This window comes from Echeneis naucrates, chromosome 17, assembly GCF_900963305.1.
Source record: "Echeneis naucrates chromosome 17, fEcheNa1.1, whole genome shotgun sequence".
Lineage (NCBI taxonomy): Eukaryota > Metazoa > Chordata > Actinopteri > Carangiformes > Echeneidae > Echeneis > Echeneis naucrates.
In genome coordinates, this window is record NC_042527.1 from 10,912,891 (window position 1) to 10,933,824 (window position 20,934).

The 20,934-nt window shown below is 42.3% G+C and overlaps 1 protein-coding gene across 2 annotated transcripts in view; it reads right to left on the reverse strand.

Moving 5' to 3' along the window:
- The window catches only part of ephb1 (EPH receptor B1), a 140,968-nt gene that overhangs the window by 5,865 nt on the left and 114,169 nt on the right, over nt 1-20,934 (reverse strand). Inside the window, exons 10-14 of one of the 2 annotated variants that reach the window (XM_029525602.1) lie at nt 15,979-16,101; nt 14,605-14,852; nt 13,231-13,446; nt 2,058-2,207; nt 140-333 (exon numbers count right to left, since the gene is read on the reverse strand). In XM_029525602.1, coding sequence (XP_029381462.1) covers nt 140-333; nt 2,058-2,207; nt 13,231-13,446; nt 14,605-14,852; nt 15,979-16,101 — 931 coding nt within the window. Of the gene's footprint in view, nt 1-139; nt 334-2,057; nt 2,208-13,230; nt 13,447-14,604; nt 14,853-15,978; nt 16,168-20,934 lie in introns of both variants that reach the window. The other variant, XM_029525601.1, reaches the window with a different exon arrangement.

A 20,934-nucleotide genomic window follows, 5' to 3' on the forward strand; every position in this document is an offset into this window, starting at 1 on the left:
CCTGTGCAGGGTGTACTCCGCCCTCACCCAGTGTGAGCTGGGATTGGCTCCAGCACCCCATAACCCGGAAACAGATAAGCGGTGGAACATGCATGAATGAATGGTGTTCATTTTCTTAGAAAGATGCTTTTTTACTCACACTGCAGGGATGTTGGCTACAGCTTTGAGGCTGGTGGGGTTACGGATCATCTTGTCCAGGGTGCTGACGATGTCGGTGAAGCGGGGTCGTACATTGCGGTCTTTCTGCCAGCAGTCCAGCATTAACTGGTGCAGGGCGCTGGGGCAGTCCATGGGTGGGGGCAGACGGTAGTCCTGCTCGATGGCATTAATCACCTAAGGAAGAAAGGATGGGGAGAGATGTAGGTGTCATCTATTTATCTAAAACTGGCATGACCATTTTCTTCTTGTACAGTCATTACAACCATTTGCTGTCACCATTGTTTTTTTTTTCTCCACAAGCTGGGTGGTTGGCGAAGGGAACACTAGTTTCACTGAGTTTTCAGTGACTGATGGACTGATGCCCCCCCCCACCACCACCACGCTCTCGGGTCAATCAGCCGACAGTTAGCATTCAAGCTGATGTGCCTTTAATCTCGAATCCACCCAATTGCATGTCATTCCTTAAGGACAGAGGGAGGAAATACAAAGAAAGGGGAGGTAGAGTCATGGTCGAAAGAAGTCACTGGGGAATGGGCAAATTGCATATAATTAACATGGTGAAGTAAAGATTCCTGACACATCTCTTAAAGGTTTCACTGGCGATCCTGGCCTTCTTAGATAGAGGCTACCACGATAGAGTTTTCGAGGAGCTGACTAAATTTGCTTTCATCGACGTCGAGTATAAATAAAACTTGCTTTGTTTGTTAGCTGTAAGATTATCAATATTTATCAGCCATAAAGTAAAAATAAATAAACATGAAAAACACGTCAGTCTGCAGTGGAGTATTTTCATTGACCAACCACGGTGAGATAGCTATATTGCACACTGATGGAGCCAACTCCTATATAAATCCATATATCCAAATCTTCACTAGATGCAGTCTTAAAAATGTATCGTTTCTGAGATAAGAGTCTGCTGTGAAATCAAGTGTAAAAGACAGTAACATTAAAAAATTCAATACTGCTCTATAGGGTTGGCAACCCAACTCCAGGGTTGAATGCAACTCAGCAGAATCTTGACAAATGATGCATCATATGGAGAAGTGGGTGAAGTGTGTACGTGCATGTGTGCACATGCTGAGCGGTGCCAGTCGTCCTCTCTGCATAAGTCCCACCAGGCAGTGTTTGCTGCTGGCCCACTGAGGCAACATCTGCTGGGTTGGACGCTCCTTGTGGAGTGGGGTCCATAGAGGGCCGATGGCTGGCTAGTTGTCTCGCTAAGACAGCTTAGGGAGAGAGACCTCATATTATGGGACTATGTCCAACGGTTGTGTGTGTTGTTGTTGTTGTTGTCGGTGCCTGTGTGTTTGTAGGAGTCTGTGTGTGGACCTTATCCAAACGGACATGGGGGAACAAAGCAGAGCTCTCAGCAATCATTCATTGCTCTCAAAAGCCGACCAGGAAGGAAAAGGGCTAGTATGAGACTGTCTATAATAAGTCTGCTTTCAAAGTCAGAGTCAAGGACATCAGTGATGATGCTATGAGATGGGATCTGATAAAAATGTGTGATTTATTACAGCATCCGCTCTTAGATGGTATCCTAGATTGTGTGTCTATGGGGCAAAAAGGAAGTGCAACTGTATCTGCAGGAAAATGGCCATTCTATCAGTGCGGAAGTTTTATACAGGGTAAAATATTTTACTTATTTTTATTTTTTTTATCAAAACAGAGAAGTGCTAAAACCTAACTTCCTTTTTATGATCTTATGAAATTGGCAGTTGAATGTCCTGGGAAATTGCTACCACGCAGGGGGCGCAGCTACACCTTTCTGCTTGTTGTATCAGATAAAAACACTTTGATAGTTTGTTGGTTGCCCCAAGATTTTGCCTCAAAAGGAGGTATGTCACATTTAGAGAGATAATGCTTTCAAAGGTATTCCTTACAAACAAATAACTCACATCTTGGTTGGACATGTCCCAGTAAGGCCTCTCTCCAAACGACATCACTTCCCACATGACAATGCCATAACTCCACACGTCGCTGGCCGAAGTGAACTTTCGGTAAGCGATGGCCTCCGGCGCGGTCCACCTGACTGGAATCTTCCCACCCTGTAGAGAGATATAAGGGGCAGAGACGGAGAAATTAGAGACATGTCTGTTACTTAAAACAACTAACTTTTTCCATGTGGTTCCCAAAACTGTTCTCCCCGAAACCCCCCTGCTGGCCTTGACTACCTTTCTACATATCAATCTAACTCTTTAGTCATCCACCGATTGCATCAATCCTCTCGCAGCCAAAACAGTCACCAGATGTCTCAGCAGCAGCTCCCAAAAGTGCTCGCCCTTCACACATCGACCAACATTACATTTAGCGTCTCCTCTCCCAAGGCCCTGTCTGAATAAGGGAAGATAGGCCTGGGCTTCTGCTCGTACGTCGAGCGTGTCTGCCTGTAATTGGGCTACCTGGGCCTCAGGCACGCCACGCGCCCTGTTGATTGAAATTGACAGCTGCTTGTTTAAAATTCCACACACATACACGCACGCTTGGGAACATATGCGCCGGCAACAAACATAGACCGTGCGCGCACTCACACAAACAGGGAGATGCACATTAATCCCCCATTTGCGGCCTCACATCCCCTACAGCACCTCCCCCTATATCTGAGCTGAGCTTGCCAACAGTTTAATAATGCCAATTAGCTGAACCTGAGCATTTGCAGATAAGCTGCTGTTGGAAACAAACCCGAACCCAGAGAGCAACCTACACAGACCACCCAGATTCCCGCTGGCTTTTTTCAGAGCGAGAAAGGGAGAAGGAGAGAGAGAGTCAGAGGGAAACAAATTATATCTGAGGTTGCAAACAAAATGGCTGCTTTAGGTGTTTCCATACTGCAGGCTGATGTTTGAAATGCTGAACAAAAATAATTGTAAACATCTCGCAGGACCCCACAGATTATATATTTATTGTGTAATTTAGACTGAAGTCAACTTCCACAACTACTCAGGTCTCACACCAATACCTGAACTCCTTCCATGGGCCTAACAACCAGCTGTCCCTTCTCAGTGTGTGGCCTGTGGCATCACCAGGTCAACAAAACCTGCACTGCCGGAGGGGCAGCAATGACTGCTGAGTGCTCCCTATCCTTTGTGGTCTGCTCAAAACAGACAGACACATACACACCCGCTACTTTTTAGTAATGTGTTAAATTTTCAGGTGGTTTGATCAGAATTCCATATTGACTGTCAATAGTAAGGGCCTACCTTCCTTTAACAGATGCAGCCCTTAGGCGGATTTAACTTACATCCCATTGTTTAATGTAACGGTCACTCACGTAAGACCACGTGTAATGTTACCATGGCAAATCTCTAATCATACTTCCAAGAAGAAGAAAAAATAAATAAATAAATTCATTGTAATGGGTACTTCCTTGCCTTGTACAAGCAAGTCAGACTCGTACTTTCTACATTATTGTGATGACCAAAAAAAACAAAACGCAGGTGAAAAGATAACTGTGAAGGCCGATCCTGCTGAAACATCTTTTTCTTGTTTTTTCTTATTTTTATTTCTTGTTGCACCAACACATTTCTCCCTACGCTGCTTTGTTTGTGCAGGCTTGTGTGTGTATTGTTTGTTGGTTCAACAGGTTGGTGTTGTATGGCGGTGGAGAGGTGGAGAGGCTGCAACCATTAATGAGCACCTCTTCAGAGTTTGACCTTTTTGAGGATACTGACACTGAAAAGAGATTTAACATCTGACCCTGAGTGGAGAATGCTGTGAGGGCGCACTGCAAGATGCAGAGGCAACATTCAGCACTCACTGAGCCCGTGTTGAGGAAAAGTACATGGTGCACTATAGGAATTGGGCGGTGGTGGGACAAACAGAGAAAACCAGAAACACAGAGAGCAACAGATCAATATCTGAATGAAACCAATGTATGCCCAAACGGTTGGAAAGCTTTTCTCATATCTCAGACTAATTCATATCTGAATCGTTTCATCTGAGCTGAGCCCCCAGGACACTTTCTTTTGTCTGAGGGCAATGCAATGCAATGCAACAAGCCTGATGTCTTCCCTGCAAAAAAAAACAAAAAAACAAAAAAAAACATAAAATGGCCAATCCCGTCTTTCTTCATCTGTCTCTCTGTCAAGGGCAATGCTTTGAGTCAATTATTCTGTTTGGATGAACGTTCACAAGATGAAAAATTAATAAAATAACAGCAGAACATAGAAGAAATTGCTGCTCCAAGCAAAATGCTATTACAGCCTCCTTGTCGCTCCCCGATTACTCATTTGCCCTGTGCATCTCGTCTCATGCCTTGGGACCCTGTTGGGATATGAGCTGAGTGTCACCGAAATTGCCTGAGCAAAGACACAGGATCACAAGAAGCTCCCTATGCACCACCAACGAGAGAGACTACAATAATAACATTTCCAAGGTGGATGAGTCAGAGGCAGCTATGCAAACCAGTAGTAATTACTGCTGTGGGCCAGTGATAGCTCAGTCAGAATCCTGTTTTAATAACATGAAGTGCTGAACAGCTCATGCATGCAGGGAAGGAGGCAAAAACATAAAAAAAAAAAAAAAACAACCAAAAACTTTTTTTTTTTTTTTTTTTGCAGTACAAAAAGCGTTAATATCACGAGGGATGAGTTTGGTGGGGATCAGTGGGAGAAGTGATGTCTGGAATTAAAGCAGACCTAATGTCAACACCAAGGCATGAGTGCTTTGTGAAGCCTTGAAACATGGGGAGAGCTCTTTGGACATGGTATATTGTCCTGGCTACTGAAAAAGGAACAAGCTATTTTCTGTTTGCCTTGAAGCAAAATAATGCAGGCAAAAAAAGAACAAAGTGGCAGTTATCTCAGAATTTCCACAGATAATCGAGCCCATGGCGCAGGCACTGCAGCTGCACAGCTTCTCAGCCTTCAAATCAAATCAAATCAAATTTAATTATAAAGTGCCAAATCATAACACAGTTACATCGAGGCATTTTACACATAGAGCAGGTCTAGAGCAAACTCTTTATGGACTCAGCATATCCTCCAGAGCAAGCACTTGGGGACCGTGGCAAGGCAAGACTTCCTTCAAGAGGCAGAAACCTCAGGCAGAACCAGGCTCAGAGAGGGCGGCCATCTGCCTCGACTGGTTGGGTTGGTTGGGGGAGGAGGGGGCAGAGTGAGAAGCAGAGGCAGTGAGAGTGAGCGTGAAGGAGAGGAGGGGGGGACTGCAGAGGGATGGAGAGAGAACAAGAACAGGGGAGAAGAAGAGGAGCTGTGTAATGATAACTAAAGGGAAGCGAGAGAGGGAGAGCCACATAGAGAGAGGTGCTCAGTGCAACCCCCAGCAGTCTAGACCCATAGCAGCAAAACAAAAAGAAAAAGAGTAATTAAACCTTGATTTTTTATTTTTTTTTTTAACCTCTGCAGGCCTTGTCATAAAGGAAGGCATTAAGCCTGATCTTGAAAGCTGTCTGCCCCCCCAGGCTGATACCAAGGGATAGTGAGAGTGAGCAAAACTCTTGTGATAATAAATAAAGTGGGTGACAGTGCTTTATTTTCTAAAGATATTGTATGTGTCTATTGTCCGGTTGATAAATGTTGCAGCTATAAACAACAAACAGGGCTCATGAGGACGGGAAATGTGCCGCAAAGATACTTTTCTTTGTACAGTCCACACAGTTTTTCCCAAATTTTGCCTCATTTCAGGTTTTAGTTGCATTGTTGCCCAGACCGTGCATGTGAATACCATGTCCAGCCGTGTTTGCGTGCAGTATTCCCATCCAGAACAACCTTGAATACACACAGCGGTCTGTCGTCTTTGTGACAATAGAACAAGATTACAGCCTATGCGCTGGTTCCACCTGGCTGTGGCTGCCTGTGACATGTTGGGACCGACTGTGACAGCTAAGTGGCTCATCTGGAGTGCGACCGCAACAGAGATGTGCTGGGACTGTCAGGTTAAGAGGTGTCATCGGGAGACAAGCGTGATCCATCCATATGAAGGCTAAGCGTGAGGGGAGGTAGTACTGTATATACTTTCTGCTATCTGTTTTGTTCTGTATCGACAGACACGCATAGGAAGCATATGAAACTCCTATCATGTGTGTGCTGCGTGGTGACTCTATGGCTTTGCATCTATCAAAGTGCCATGTACCTGGACGTAGACTATCACCGACATGCTGCTGCAGAATGAAGTCAAATCTAGAGCAAATATACCTGTCAGACCCCAATAACAGTCATCACTCACACCCACACATTCCCCAGATAAACTTACAATAAGCAAATAAGAGCTATGTGTTTGGTCTTGTTCTCAGCCTTGTCACGTCACATAACATATTTAGAAATCTAAATAAACTTTCTGTTTCATCTGGAGGTCAAATACGTAGATTCCACTCTCCCCGTCTTTCCCCCCACTTGCTCCCTCTTCTCCTTTCCTTCCCTCCTCCAGCTTCAGTAATCCATGTCCAAACAATGCACTCTCAAATGGACCTGAGCACATTTACTTAGGCCAGGGAGAGTGCTCCATCAACATACTTTTAATGAAATCCTGGGAGCAACGATCTGCCTTGGATGTTTGCCCGAAACAGAGTGAGAATGAGAGTGAAAGAGATGGAGAGTAAAATGGAACGAGAGAAACAACAACAAAGGAAAAACAATTAAAGGAAGGTGGCCGTTGATGGGGATGTTGGTTACGTAGACACCCATGGGAGTGCCTGACAGTGAAAAAAAGACTTTCACCATATGTACAGTAGAGTCACACTACACTTGAGGGAAGCATGTTTCTAAGTTTCATATGCTCCAAAGAGTTCAAACTGTCCCACACTTCCTTTTTGTTTTTAGAATAAACTACCACTGAATTTTTGAAGTCTCTCCGTACTGTGTGGGAAGATAAGAGTGAAATGAAAGATTACTGTATGCCCAGAATAGTCTCACATGATTGCTCAACTTCAGGAAAAACTCAAACACTATCAAGATTAAAATACATATCCCTCATATTGCCTGGAGCCTTCTGTGTGTAGCCTTTTGATCCCATTTCAAAAATAATTTCCGTGAGGAAGCAAAAATCCAGTTACATGACAATGCAGCATGAAAGAAAGAGATTTCACTATTCTGGTGTTCGTAGTTAATTTACGCCTTTAGAGAGTGCACCAAGACATATGGTCATATAGGAGGATACACAACACCAATTTTGCTTGACTGACAAGATTTAGTGCAGCACATAGAAGTTTTATGTTAGCAGCAGGTGCTAGGAAGTGAAATTACAGTAAAAGTACTTTGCTCCAATGAAATTAATTTGACAACTAGCGTAGCCCACATATTTTACTGCGATAGCTATAGACAGCTTGTGGCAAGGATTAATAGCTTGTCAGTATTATGGAGTGAAATGTTCATCTCCACCTCAAAGTCTCCAAATCCAGAGAAAAACAAGGGGCCAATTTCAGTGCTCATTGCGATTTGGTCTGGTACAGATTTTTCAGGCTGTTTAAAAGCGTATACATATCTGAGAATGTATACCTTAGAAATTGTATACAGTGGTCACAATATTGTAGCAGCCTAACCTTGTATATTTATTTGTCCTGAAGTTGTTTTTATTTAATCTGTATACAATAGAAAGGTCATAGGCGGGCGTGATCTGGACTCTTTGCTGAAAAACCAGAAGCACTTAGGCAAATTTTTTTTAGTTACATTTTATGTGACTCACATAGCTTTAAGCATCATGCCTTTTTATTATTTACTCCAGTAATTATCCCCCTTTTGCAACATCTTTGCAACACCTGACTGTGTTACATTAAACATAAAATGAAGCTCCCTGAAGGAATCTGAACTAACACTACTTAACACATAGCAAGTATCCCATTTTAGCTATTTTATTCTGGTGAATATTACAAAGTGGCCTTGCCTGCATGATTCTTACACAACTTGTGGAGAGTAAGAACACAGCACAACCTAAGAAGTCTAGATTTTTTTTTCTGTATTACTAGAATGCATGTGTTCTTCATGTTGCATTTTATTTAGGTTTCAAAAAGCAGATGTTTTCATTCGGATGGTAGAGCTATGGTTAACAAGATTACATACATATATACATATATACGTATACACACATTAAATCAAATTGAGAAGATACAGCCCCAACAGCCGAGACTCTATCTCTCTCTACAAATTTATTTGTACACAAGTCACTTCACATTGTGAATCCTGATCTGATGCAAATACAGTCCAACTATCGCAGATGGCAAATCAATGCCCACCTTATCCTGACTCTGAGAAAACATGACAGAAGGTATAAATCAAGTTGGAGTGCTTTGGATGGTTGTGCTCTCTTTTATGCTGGGACATCCTCCATGTTCATCTCAGTCTTGGATATTTTTCCACTGCTACATTTACCCCAAGACTGAACAAATTAAACTCTACAGTCTGAATAAAGTCAGAAAATATCTTAGTTGGTTTCAAATTAAAAAAACCCCAAGAGATTAAAAAAAAATTAAAAAATAAAAAAATAAATCAAATGAAAGCGATAAGGCGGGATTTTGCTACGATTATAAATGAACATGAATGGGATTTAATTTTTAATTTTTAATTTAATTTAATCCCCTACAGCCGTACCTCCTGCTTCGCCGGACATGCAGGTAAAGAACCAGCTCAGGATCATGCTTTGTCACTGCACAGATGACTTCGGCTCATTGGGGAGAAGTGATCAGATTGAACTTCTTCTCTGGGTGCTCTCCGACAGATCAAAGTGCGTGTGTGACATGAGTGTAAGCTTGCCAAGATAAAAACTGGAGTTGAAAACAACAGGGTATTCAGGTGTTAACGGTGGGGAAAATAAATTATCTGAATTTGCGAAGTTGCAACTACATAACAACAGGCCAGACATTTGCTGTGGCGCTTCAGCAAAGTGTCTCTACAGTATACACAGGTTGTGTTTTGGTTGTGTCAGAAATAGCCTACAGTGAACCTAGATGTTGACTGTTGAATTATGGAGGGAGAAAGACTGATATGCAGCATCAAGGAGAATTGAAGAACCACATCTCCCCTTCACCTACTCTAAAATAAAGAAAATTCTCGTGATCCTAAAATGTTTTAGACTGGCACATATGCCCATTGATTGCCAGTGGTTGTGTGATCTTTATTTCCAATTCAAATCTGAGTTCTGTTTTTGCAACTGTGTAAAGGATTGCTGTTAAATGCTTGTTTAGACACACTCCTAAATCTGATCTTCGTAAAAGTAAACAGGCCTCTTTACCTTGTCCCTGAAATTAGCTGTGATAAGGGTGACATTTGGAGTGAACATTGTGCTGTCATGGAAACAACTCTATTTGCTTTATCCGTGTATATTCACTTATATCCCACGGGGGGAAAAAAAAAATAAATCAAAAAAGAAATTCCCTTTGTTTGTTTTTGGCCTGGTCCATATGGATGTGTTCCCATTTCACTTCTTGTTTACTCAGAGACTTTGTCCCCTTAACTTGAAGTTCAGTGCATAAATATTTTACTACAAGTTGAAGTGACAAGCCAAAAAAGTGCATGGGCCTGAAGCCAGAGAGAGAGAGATGGAAAGGATGCAAATAGAAAACAGACAAATGACAAAAACAACAGCGAGGTCCACATAGTGTGAGCGCTGAAGCGGAGCTGAGAGAATGTCACTCAGGTCACAGGGATTTGACGGATGAGCTTTGTTACTGGCTCGGGCTGACCTCGCCTTTCAACCCCTCTCAGCCTCAATGACACAAACAAATAAACACACACACGCACGCACACATCCACACTTGGGGACAGTGACTGACATCTAGGGGGGGTATATGTATGTATGTATACCGAGAAACAGCACGCACATACATGCATACCTACCCAGTCACAACATACAATATATATTCTGTCGACATGCGAGGCAATGACAGACTTTCCACCTCGTCAGCTGAGGCACAAGCAGAAATTCTTGAACCGTACCCGCCCTCCTCGCTGTGGCCCTGCGGGCACAAACACTCAATCGAAAGGGTAACACCACTTGTCTAAACCGTAATAGACTCGACACTATACTATACCCGCACGCCACATTTTGGAAACATATCCACGCACAGACACACATACTCACCTCCCTATTGACCACTTGCTCTTCTATTTTGCCCACAAACTGCACATTAAACCCTACGGACCATGCCCAGATCGCTGACTTTCACTCAACCATGAACGTAAAACATACAGTAAAACATATGACCTATCATGGCCGTGAAGAGCTTGACTCATCATTTGTCACATCCACACTGAGTGAGTTTTGAGGCGCCTTTGTGTTTATATTGGATAAGCCTTGAAAAAGGGAAATAAAAAAAATGGGCGAGATGGCTCCTCAGATAGATTGGGGAATAAAGAGAGTAATATGGAAGTCTTCTTGGTTAGCCGAGTGTTCAAAAATCAGTCCTCTTCTTTTTCAGGTAAGCACGGTATCTCACCATCGTGTGCTCATGGGCTGCCCCCTCCCTGTATGTAATGAGGCTGTGATGGAAAAGCAAATACAAATGCAAGAAAGCCACAGAGGAGCACAGCGATATTTTTTTTCCCCCAGAGTCTTTAAATTAATAAGCACGCATCACATTGGTGAGGCCGTCGCTGTCCATGCATTGTCCTGTGAGCCTAATTAATCTGGACTTTGGTAGGCAGCCAACAGGGAGGGAGGACGGCCCCCTTCTGCCTGAAACCTCCACAACATTGCTTCAGAATGAACCCACATCCAGGGTTAATACAATTACCAGCATGTCCTCCCAACCATACATCCAGCACACACCCTGGGCACTGTAATTGGTGTGCCCAGAATTGCGGGGAAAAATTAGAAAAGCATTAGAGGGAAAGAGGTGATTAATTTGCTTGAGGAGGAGGTCGATGGAGATGTAAATCACTGCACGTCAGCGCAATTTGGTTTCCCTGATTCCCTCGACCTCGCCTGTCACGCGAGCCTTGCTTACTGAATGGTTAGTGTCAGGTCATAGCTGAAGAGGTCGCGGAGTGAAGGGCATCATGCATCGCTTAATTATGGTACAGTATCCTGTACGGGACCTGTAGACCACAACATCCCCCAACGCTTATTTGAGGGGATGGGGGTGGGAGTTATGCTCAAATGAAAGCTAATTACATTTACTTTTATTTCTGGAAAAAAAAAAAAGCATATTAATGGAATAAGCCTTATGGCACTTATGATTCCAGGTGGATACTTAGACTGTTGAGTGCTGTTACACTATCATACGTTTTGACAAGCTTGTTTAGAATCTCAGTCTGAGAAAAACAAAGCATAACATCAAAAAGACAACATCATACGCCACTTGCTCTATTGACTGCCCAGATAGTGTCCTTTAGGACACTTTGTTTGCATTGAACAACATCAAAATGCTGACCACAATCTACAATCCAGTCCCCACCCCTTTCCTACCCTGTTTTATTAGCAAGCTCAGCGGCACAGACAGCAGAGATGCCGCGCCTCTTTGTTGCTAAATACGACCCATTCAGCAAGGTTTAACCGCAGGGGTCAAGCATGCAAAGCAAGCTATTCCCAGGGAGCAAAAAGCGCTCAGCCAAACCAATGCGAGGTCGCATCTCCTCCGGCCCTATCGCACCTCGTGTTCACACCTGGGCTACCATCTCTTGCCAATCGGTGGACTCCCCTGGGCTCACACCGTATGTTGTGCTTTGGTTGTTTCTGAATATAACCTAAAGTAACTGCAGTTATTCTGACTGAGAGCAGCAGAGCCTCACCAAAGGTTTTAGCTGAGTAAATATAAAGCACATTGTTTGGTTTTTATATTTAGATAAGGAAAAAGAAATAATTTTGAAAGCTCTTTTCCTACCTGGGTAGCGCTGACGCACGGGCTGACTGCATTCTTTTGATCTCAAGTTTTGCATGTCTTTAAATACCTCTGAAGCTAATCCTAAAATAAGCACTTTTTATAGCATAATATATTCATATTGTATTCATAGTTATTCATAACATGTATATATTGCTGTACATCCACAGAGGCTACAATGAATCATGTCCAGAAAGAGCGCCCTTTGGTGGTTTTATGTAACAAGTGAAAGTCAAGGTCTCTACTCCCAGATAAGACTGGCAAAAATAGTTTGTGTTGAGCTACTTGGAGTTGTCAACGAAGAGGAAATGGTGGCAGGACAGAATACAGGTTGTGGCTCAGTAAGAGGCAAGGCAAGAAGTGCATGGCTAAAAATGTATGGCAATTCCAAATCTTTATATTTTAAGGTTATTGTAGGCTTTTTCAGAATTAAAAATGATCTTTGTCCAGATGTACGTGATACATCAGCAGACTCAAAGCAAAGTCACTGAGGTGATAACTGACACATACATGCACCCATGCACAAACATCAGCACAGAGAGAGACATGCATGCATACCTCTCACTGCTTATGCACACACACACAAACACACACTTGAATAAAAAACACATGTGCACACAAACTCAGGAATGCCCGAAGTCCTAATGACCTCCGCCGGTGTTTGTGAGGGCGTAACAGTGTGTTTTCAATCGAGAAGAAGAGAGAGGCAGAAGAACTAATGATGGCTGCTAATAATTACAGATCTGTAGTGTGGAAGAGTTAATGAGGAGCCAAAGCCTCCCATGATGGCCTAGTAATAATGAATGAGGAGTGAGAGAGGGTGGGGGGGGTGGGGGGAGAAAGGGGGATGGGGGCTGTCAGTTTGAGAGGCCGCAATGCCCTTTGGTTTCTCTGCACTCTGGGCATGTCAACGAGAGAGGAGCCTTCCCAGAGGAGGCTTGTCTCCACACTAATGAAGATGTGACAGACCTCCAGTCCGTGACTTGCAGAGTATAGGAAAGAGAAAGAAGGAGGACGAGGCACTTATAAAATGAAAGGCACTGAAAAGGTGAAAGGTTTCTGAGACCTTCAGAACCATTTAAGCAGTGTCAGATAGAAGCAAAACCGATGAGGCTGATTCGTGGCGGTTTTTAGGATGTTGCCAGTGCAGTAGATGTCAATAAATGGGGGGGAGGAAAAAAAAAAAAAAAAAAAAATCCACCACTACACTCCTACACATACTGCACTTATATGCATCCGTGGAATGCAACCAAATAAAAAAATTAAAATAAAAAAAATAAATCAACGTTGCAAATACTCACCAGAGAGCTGGTATAGCTGGGATCTGACGTGTCATCCTGTAAGTAGCGGGAGAGCCCAAAGTCTGACACCTTACACACCAAGTTGCTGTTGACCAGAATGTTTCGTGCAGCCAGGTCACGATGGACGTAGTTAATTTCCGAGAGATATTTCATTCCCGCCGAGATTCCACGCATCATTCCCACCAGCTGGATCACCGTGAATTGACCATCATTTTGCTAGAGGACAGAGAGAGACACAAATGAAAATAGTTATCTAGAGATTATCTTTGGCATGATTAACATAAATGAGAATAGCTGGGGGACAGAGAGATTTAAGCAAACGTTAACATATGTACTTTTAATGATAATGAACTTATTCCCTTGGTTCATGGCTGAATTATAGATACTATGTTGCCTAAGAATTCCAGGCTTAAACTTAAGTGTTTTAAAATACCTACTGAATCTGATTGTCTCTTTGGAAATAACAGCGAGCAATAAATTGCAAGTCTGTGCTGTTTTACTGACAACATGCAATTTAAATGTCTTTAGAAATCTGGTTTTATATCACAGGGGGGAGGAAAATCATGGACTGATGCATTGCCATGCCAAGTGGAAAACAGCTATTTCAGCTTGAAGTTCTAATATTTTCCCTCAATGTAATTATGTTCACTTAGTATGGGTCATTGTTTTTTTTTTTTTTTTTTTTTTTTTTGCTCACTGTATGTGTTAGAGCATTTTTCAGGCATGCAGGCATCCGTCTCCCTAACATCCACGTGTGGTGCCCCTATCCCCGTGTGAATGCTCTGAAGTGCATGCTTTGAACCCGCAAAACAGAGTAACAAATAAGAGGGTAAGGGAGATCGATGGAAACACAAGTCGGATGTGGCGGTTAGCAAAGCCAACTTCAAAGAGCCCCTTTAAACCCACCCTAGATCAAAGTGGGATAGAACGCCAATCCATGAGATTGAAGAAGGGAAAAAAAAGTGAGTTGAATATTGATTAAGATGCATGTCTGTTCAATCCTGACTATAAAAAGAGAAAGCATGAAAAAGCATGGAGCACACATTAATAGTACTGAGCATTAATAGAGAAATTAAAGGCTGATATGGCCAGCTAGAGTGAACATTTTCAAATTAAGAATGATTTAAATCACGTTCATTGTCACGAAACATATTCTCTCTTGCCACTGGATAGATTAAGAATGCTCATTCCAATTTGTATAAGGATGGATTCCTTGCATGAATTCTTTTTGTGAGACTGTTTGACGATTCATTTCTAATTAGCGTCTCAGTCCCATGATGAAAGGCTTTCATGAACTCATGAATCACACTTACAAGCAGCCTGCGTAACGGTTTCTAACTTTATATGACACAGTACATGCATGTTTTGACTCACCCTGAGAAATGAATCGAGGGCGCCGTTCTCCATGAACTCTGTGACTATCATGACGGGACGACTCTTTGTGACGACACCCTCCAGACGGATAATGTTGGGGTGGTCGAACTGACCCATGATTGACGCCTCAGACAGGAAGTCCCGCCTCTGCTTCTCCACATATCCCGCTTTCAGGGTCTTGATGGCCACATAGATCTCCCTTTTACCTGGCAGCTTCAAACGGCCCTTGTACACCTCCCCAAACTCACCTGGAAGGGAAATGGATGGATGTGCTCAGTCGCTGCTCTGTCAAGAATCTATTTTATTAGTGGAAATGTGTTCGGACAAATGCTTAGTACAGTTTGATTTGACAATCTATTCATTAATCAAGCTTATTTGCGTCTTCTGTGCCTTGGCACAAATATTACTGAAGGAGCTGAATAGATCTCAACTTAGTCTATATCAAGCATGCTGAGTGTTGTTCAATACTCATCAAATGGTAGTCCTTCAAGATATTCTTGACTCCTCTGAGTCACAGCATTCGTCTATTCTAAAAGCCTGCCAAGTGCCTTTATAGTTACCAGTCAAAGAATAACAGGCAAGCACTAAATATCTGGAAGTCTTCTGATTAATTATCACCACCTTGGTGTCCCAAAGAGGCACCACACAGTGAAATCAACAAAAACGGAAATCTTTAATTACTTAGTCCCCCTGCACTCTCACTGCTACCCTATCTGTCACTTCCTCACGCCTTGCTTGCTGAGTAGGCCAATCTGCTCGAGCTATTCCAGGCTCCGTCCCATTACCAGTGGTAGTTTAACCTTTGTACGATCCAAAACACACATGATGCCAGCATGCTTTGTATGCTGTGAAAAGGTAAAGGACATGTTTGACACATATTACATGGCCATTTTAGGCTGAAAGTATTTTAACCTCTGGTTGCTCATAATTGCCTGTTAATCAATTTCAACAGACATTTCAACAATACAAAACATTTCTTAGGCCAGTAAACCACCCAACCTATTTTGCATGTTCACTAAGTGGAAAGGTAGGCCGTAAGGTACAATGTGTTAGAAGGAAACTCTAATGGGATTGCTGAACAGCAGCGCAGGGAATAGGCCTCAAGGCTTGAGTTCCTTCTAATGCCATTAGGTCCCAGGGTAGCTGGCCTATATAGTGCATGCAGACTTGACATGGGCCTTTCACATGTTTCTGTTTGATGTGACTGCCAGGAGGGCTAGGCTTTATGACCTTGAAAAGATTCAGGCCAAGCTTGTTTGCACACAGGGAAAATAAATAAATAAATAAAAAGTCACCCATGTTCTCATTCACCTCAGACACACACACACGCACACACAGTACATACTGTATACTGGTGCCCACTATTTACCATACCTGCACCAATGACTTCCTCGATCTTGACAGTGGAGACGTCAATCTCCTTGGCGAATTCTCGTACGGCTTCGTTGGGGTCTTCGTAGGTAAAGGGGTCAATGTAGATCTTCATCCCCGGGGAGCCTGAGAAGTGGGTCGGGCAGCCCAGTGGGGAGGGGCAGTTAGACATGTCGGCTCGCAAAGAGAGCTCTAGAACAACCAAAATGCTCGATGAGCTTCCGTGAAAAATAAACCTCTCTTTCCCTTTTCCTTTAGCTGATGTTTTGTGGTAATGATTAATAAAATTGCCCTTCAAGACGCTGCTGAAATCACAGTGTAACACAGCAACACTGACAATCACTACAAGCTAAATGATGGCAACTTCTTTTGCCTTAAAGTGCTCCTGAGAGACAGGAGGGAACATTGCTGCGTGTAAATGAATATTAGCAATTACTGCATTCAATATAATAAATAGTGCAGGTGGTTATAGGAAGAGCCTGGGTTACAAGTAGAACAGAGAACTAAATGGTAGTTTGATGATGCAGTACTTGGAAGAGTAGAAAATGGTTGTGTGTGTGTGTGTGTGTGAGCGGGGTAGGATGTGTGAGTATAGACAAAGAGTAAAAAGACAGACCCCCCCCCTCTTTTATCCCTTACCCTAGCAGTCTCTGCTCTTTGATAGTGCTGGAACCAATTTCCAAACAACCTTTCCCTATAGGAGCTCATAAAGAGATAAAACCTCTGTGCCATCATCTGGCTTTTTATGCCACAATGCGATAGGTGAGCTCAGCTCACACACAGGAGACACACTGCCACGAGACATTACGCAAGCAAACAGACATATAATCATCATTTTTATTCTGATACCCAAGAGCATCCCCTCTTTATCAGAGCTGTTTAGTCCGAACTTTGGCAGCCATGATTGGAATGAACCGATCTCCATCAAGTCAATTTGAGCCGGCTCATTTGCACAAGCTGTAGAAAGAGAAAGGGGGTCTCAAGAGGCAGGAGAAAGATAAGCTCTGGTCTTGGAGGGATCAAGGTGCCTCACCTCACTCTTGACTAAAAACTGATTCCAGTTACCACACTAATTGCCTTGAACCTTGTCAGTGTGAACATAATTGCTCATTAGAGATTCCTGACAGATTGAATTCAGGTTGATCCATCGGAGGGTTTGCAGCTTTGCATTCCATGAAGTCTTTCTGTTTACAAGTGTCGTCTTGCCATTCACTCAGCAGCATCACAGGGCGGGACTCAAAATGTAAGCAGGGAGCATATGAAGTACAGCAAAACACATGTGGGAAAAGCCCGCATGTCTATGTACACGTACGTAAACCCATTATTTTGTCACTTTCAGTTCAGAGCCCATTTTCATGGATAATTTAAAATGCAAACAGTTTATCTCTCTGCTTCCCTCTGGTACCTGGATGACTGGACTCATCTTTTTATCTCCATCTGATGAAAAATAAATTCCTCCTTTAATATTTAATAGTCCTTCATCTGAGTGTATTAAGGGATTATGTCCAAACTTACTATTTTTACTCCATACATAAAACAGTCAACCTGTTTACAGAAGCATGGCTGCTGCAGTAACTCAGAGAACTATATCACATCCTATAATTTAGTGCCTTTCAAACTACACTCCAAAATGGACAAACTCATTAATTTAGGCAATTTGGAATATTATTCTCAACAAAATCCCCAAGCCATGACACAATAGCTCAAGCAGTTAAGATAATTTACTTGTCTGACATTAACAAATGATAGTTTACAGCACTGCACTTAACCATGATATTTTCACCAATGTCCAGTATTTACCCTGCTATTAGTCCACCCTGTTCATTTACTGAATGGCTATAATGTATCCACAAATCAACTGTACAGCAGTAATGCTCATATTATTCTATTACCGACTATGGTACAATCAAATTACTGGTCCTGCTATGCAGAATTTCCATAAACAGCAAGATAAACAGCAATGTCACTAAGTGAAACAGTAGCCTCATAAATACTCATCTTTTTAAGTTAAAGGAACACTTTCATATGTTAGTATTTCACCAAGGTGGCATAATTTCTTCTAATTCCTTTTGCCTGGCAGTATTTGTAATTCAACAATTTCAGTAGCTAGCAATTATATGTTTTATAAGATTATCCACTTTGGAGGAAGCAACATAAAGTATTACTGGGCACTACATGCCTATAGTGAATACATTCCCGTTTCTTGTAGGTCCAAGATGCACACTAATCTATTCTGTGATTGAATGTAATGAGTTTACTTCCTAAACAAAAACTAATTATCCATCATTTGAAGCCAGAAAATCATTTGTCAGAAGCACACTGTGGCTTCTTAGTATGAAAATCACAACAAGGATCAACAAATTGTGTGAGATTAACAACTGCATTGGTTGAGTCAAAAATAAAATAAAATCTTGGTGTGGGTTTATCAGGCAAACAATGCCTTCTGCAAGTCATCACTTTGTGCACGATAAGATTCTGATGGGCAGAAAAGGGTGTGACCTATAATACTTGATGATGATGAAGGGCAAAGACAAATGTCACAAGAATCTACAGATGCCTCCTCGGTATCCCTTTTCTAGCTCTCTGAATTCCCATGTGTGAGTATTTTATGCAGCCAAAAGAGAAAAATTACTTGTTTAACTCTAAACAAGTTTGTTAATTCTCAAATCATACCAGATGTTGTAGAACAGACAACAGCTGACGCAACAAAGCAACAAACAGGGTTCGAACATAACTGATTTAAGATGTGCTAGTACTCGTATGCAGAGAAGCATTAGGGCATATAGTAAACGTAAAGTGCTTCAGAATATTTCTCTCTTAATTGGCTGACAGACTGCTGTTGTTGTGGTAAAGAGGAAAAGAGAATAGATCCACTGAGGGAAACGGTAAACGCTCAACATGCAGTGAGGTGTGTGCGATTTGATGCGTAGTGATGCACTGGTGATAATGGTGATGCACTGATGTGCGCAATTAAAACAAACAAACAAAAAAATTATATATACCCTTTCCTCTGAGGCAGGCTATTTCTCTGTGGGAATGATGTGTCTGTTCTAAGATGATGGTCATCCCATCCTGACATTTGCTTTAATGTGAAATCGGCTTCATAATCGCGACCATTCAGTGCCGAATTTACAGTAGTCAGCAGCATATTGAGTCAAGAAGCCTGCCACATTAGGTGGGCTGGAGATGAGGAGGCATCACCTGACGTGCGTGGCAGCAGCTGGAACAGTGAGCAGCTGGGGGAGAGCCAGCAGCACATTTTCTGGAGATTCACCCAAAACAATTGGCTGAGCAGAGCTATTTTATTGTTGTGTTGAATACTGTAATTATGAAACTGTCAGTCAACTCTTGAGAGAATAGAAGAAAACAATGCATCATGGGGTGGGAGATTACTTCATGAGTGCTGGCAACGTGAAGGTTGAAGGAATAAAACTGCGAATAGGATCGCTTATCAGAGTTTTACTTCCTCTCCACTTCAAATTGCTCATTTGATGATTAGGACTGCGAGCGTCTCTGATCTTTTGTTTACTTTAACCACTTGTGTTAATTGCATTTATGCATCTCTGGTTTTTTCCAGAGATGGCCGGTGACAGAACTGACTCCGCTGGCCAGAGCAGTTTTAATGAGCCCTCCCTTGTGACTGCTGTAACTGTGGCACAAAGTAACTGCGTTGAACCGCTTTGCTTTGTTCAGCTCGACAAAAATCCATCCCTTTGAGCTCAGACTGCTGGGTCGACAGGAGATGGTTCTTTCATTTTCGATACAAAACGTACATGGACTCTTTTTGTGTGTGCACGTGGGAGTGTGTGTGTCCCTCAAGGCTCCTTCCCCTCATCAGTTAGTGCCAGGAGAGTGCTTAAAACACGATTCAATCATGGCTATCATAAAGCCCTGAGAGATGACTGTCAGTCAGTGTCATTATGGAAAGAAAAGAAAATGTCATTTATGGCCGTAGATGCCTTCTACCCGAGGTCATTCCATTTTCCTTACCGCATTTTCATTAATGAATTCTTAAGTAGTTCATGCTTTACTCTCCTGCCACGCATCATATATGATATGACAGCAGGAGAGTATTAAAAGGGAAATTAATATTAAATACGTGCGAGCCCACAGACAGCTGTCCCTCCACCTTGGCAATAATTACCCTCCATATTAAAAAAATTTACCTTTTCTTATATATTAAATCTGTCATTTTTTATTGTTGTTGTAATGGTTTTCCATAAATATCACAATCCCATGTACCTAATTATGTTAGAGATTAAATAACATTTGTAGAGGAAGTAGTAAAACAGAGATTATTCTGCTCAGACTTAAATTTAAGAGGGCTATGCTGGTATGTTCAGATTAATCCATGGAATGCAGGAAAAGTTCCAGAGCTGTCAAAACTACAACGTGGCAGGAAGACAAGTGTTCAGGAGTTTTTCAGATATTATTTCAAAAGAATGTAAGTGACTGTAATCTAATACTGTATATTTCATCAGTTTCCATTATTATTGCCTCATAGTCCGCAAGCTGTTAATTCTGTATTTGATGACTTATCCACTCTGAGTGATTTGCAACAGTCAGTGACAGTCACAGTGGCATGGTCAGGACACAGACTGAGCGCCGGTATAAAAACTATAAAAACTTTATGGAAGCTTTGATGACAGCACACTTGACACTGGCCCAACTACAGTATGGCCAAGAGACTTCTGAAAGTTGAAGGGCATGAAAATCGATGCTGGGTTTACTCAGTTTCCACCCCAATTGGAGAATCAGCAAGCAGGTACTGGTGTCACACACTACTGGTACTGGTTTGCAGCGTTAAAGTACATGCCACAGTACATTCTATATTAGAGGGTTCATTTTGCTTCAGCTATGAGGAGCGATATTGCCCAGGTACGCGCCCCAGACACCCTGGATTTCACCAAAGTGTTGGCGCTTCAACTGTACACAGCCATAAATTTGGCGCATAAAACC